This window comes from Empidonax traillii, unplaced genomic scaffold (genome assembly GCF_003031625.1).
Source record: "Empidonax traillii isolate 1590-97213 ecotype Southwest subspecies unplaced genomic scaffold, ASM303162v1 scaffold2420:size24851, whole genome shotgun sequence".
In the NCBI taxonomy this organism is placed as follows: Eukaryota; Metazoa; Chordata; class Aves; order Passeriformes; family Tyrannidae; genus Empidonax; species Empidonax traillii.
In genome coordinates, this window is record NW_020957613.1 from 18822 (window position 1) to 21451 (window position 2630).

Sequence of the window (2630 nt, forward strand, 5' to 3'; positions counted from 1 at the left end):
CCATGTAAAGATTAAACAGGCACATAGTAACCTATATAAAACAAGTATTTAATGAAGTTCCTGCAGCTCAACACTAGGGCATTATCAGTTAAATACCAACTACATAAAATAAGTAGTGATCTGCAGATTCTTCGCAGAGAAACCTTGGGCTTTGAGTGGCTATTTCAAAAATAAAGTTCCAAATTTGGCCCAGGGGAACAACCAAAGGGCCAGGCAGTGAATGGCAGGCAGCAGGAATAAAAGAGTGTCCCAGTGCCACCTGCTCACCACCTGAGCACTTCACACTTTGACACCGCAGGTGCAACAAAAGCCACGAGCAACCCAACTGCTGTGCCTGAAGAACAAGCCCAACAAAGAGAACCCTCACGTTTGAAACTCATTTCCAGTCTGTCGTTCTCCGCCTGCACGCGAAGCTCTTCGAACGCCGCCGTCATTCTCTGAAAAAAAATTTAAAAAATTAAAAAAAAAAAAAGTCAGCATTTGGAGTTCAGATGAATCACCCACAGGTGAGGGATACAAATAGTATCCCCCCAGAAAAAGCACACCCCTGTAACTCCAACACCTCACTCACCTCCACGTTGCTGTGGAGTTCCTCGTACAGCTGTCTCGTCTCTTCTCTCTCCTGTTCATCTGTCAAAGCAATTTTTTTTGAAAAAGAATACCAGCTGCCCAAGCCCTTATGTTTAATCAGCATAATGAATTAAAAGAGGAGTTGTTATCAGCTCTTTTCTTATTAAAAACCAGTAATTATGAATCAGAGTGCCAAAAGTTATACAATCTAGGGAAAATGTATGTTCCATTAAACACCAAGCAAGCTCAGCTTTTAAAGTTCCTTCCCACTCTCACTTTTTCTGTGAAAAGCGTACTTCTGGATCAATTTTTTTAAACTATATTCATTCTTATACTATTAATGTTGTTGAATATTCATGTATCAAAAGCGTTAGTTGCTTGATAAACCCTAATATAGAGTTTAGCACTAAATTTCTTCCCATCAGCAGAGATACCTGTGACCTCAGAACTGTCATTAGAGACTCGTGACAACACCCCTTGTCCACATTTTCCTTTTTTTGTTTTATTTTTCTAATTGATACTATTTTTCCCTAAGAAAACAATCATAGAGGAGATCAGTAGGAAACACAGCTATCAAAGAAGAACAGTGCATCCATACACAGGTGTTTCCAGAATTAAGGCTGAAAAGAAACAAGACACTTCTTAAGTATCTGGGATCCAGTCTGGAAAAGTTTAACGATTTTAACACCAATTCTGAATTGCATATGAACCAAAATCCCCAGTCCAGAATATCTTTCAGACCCTCATTAATTTAATTTTCATGAAGTTCTCCAGCTGTCCTGGCTGGGTCAGCTTTAGTGAGGAGAATGCTGGTCACTCTGGGGGTGACATCACAGAGCATCTGTGTCACACCCACAGCCTCACTTCTAACTTTGGGAGCCACCTCAAACCCACTTCTCCTTTTAAGAGCCACAAACAGTTTATCTGAACCACAGAACACAACCAGAACAGCAGGACAGCTTCTTTCTGCTGAGGAGAAATACACTGGCTTTTACAAATCCAAATTCAAGAAGCATTTACATCTGTCGGTCTTCTCCGTGAAGTGAGTGCAGGTCTCCTTGAGCAGGTTGCACAGGTGCCTCGAAGCTGCGCTTCTGAAAGAGGGGGAAAGAGCATTGTATGTTGTCACCAGAGTGCAGTGCTTTGTGTAAAGAACAGTGTAAATAACCTTTACAATTTACCAGCTCTATGTAACTGCCCACACCAGCACAGTTCTCAGCATGAAAGCTAATTATTTTCATCCCCTCTCCCCCCTAAAAATTTATCTCTGTTACTTACTCTTTCAAGAGATCTTTCTTTTCACACAGCTCATCTTCTAGTTTTAAATGGAGTTTTTCATTTTCAAACTGATTTCACAGGGAAGAAATACAAAAAGACATTGTTACTGAAAAATATACCAGAAATACACTGTGACTTCTCAAAAAAAAAAAAAAAAAAGGAATTTTCTGGTGAGAGGACAGAAGTCTGTTTTATCTGGTATCACATGCTGGGTCATCTTTTGCATGAAAGGCATAATAATAATAAATGATAATTTACCAGCAACTGAATCACTTTGCAGGTGTGTTCCTCATACACACATTCACACAGGACAGGGGCAAACCCCTTCCCAAATAACCATTTGCTCAAGGCACGAATCAAACTGCAACACTGAACTGTCTGATTAATATTGCCACACTGAATCAGGAGGCACTTTCTCTTAACTATCTATTGAATGTATATTGTACAATACTGGCCTGCAGTTCCTGAATGGTTTTACGCTGTGCTTCGATAATGTTTCTGTTCTCTTGCAGTTTTCTTTCTTTCTGGTTCAGTTCTGATTCCACACTCAGTTTCCACTGCTTGATCTTCTCAGCCTCTTTGTAGAGTTTCGAGTACAATTCGTTCATTGTTTCTATATTCTATTAAAACAGGTTCCACAGTTTAATCTCAAATGCTATTTAATTAATAATGTTGCAGATAACATATTTATCTCTTAGAAGGGAGTAATTTTTTTTTCCACAGATGGTGACACAGACAATCAGGAGCCAAAGTTTAAATCTTTGGGCATCCACTGTGTCTGT

General features: G+C 39.5%; 1 protein-coding gene across 1 annotated transcript in view; it reads right to left on the reverse strand.

The window, feature by feature from the left end:
• Positions 1-2630, reverse strand: part of SYCP1 (synaptonemal complex protein 1) — an 18975-nt gene that overhangs the window by 13805 nt on the left and 2540 nt on the right. The window contains exons 4-8 of the mRNA XM_027909800.1: positions 2304-2468; positions 1849-1916; positions 1591-1664; positions 572-630; positions 368-437 (exon numbers count right to left, since the gene is read on the reverse strand). Coding sequence (XP_027765601.1) covers positions 368-437; positions 572-630; positions 1591-1664; positions 1849-1916; positions 2304-2468 — 436 coding nt within the window. The remainder of the gene's footprint in view (positions 1-367; positions 438-571; positions 631-1590; positions 1665-1848; positions 1917-2303; positions 2469-2630) is intronic.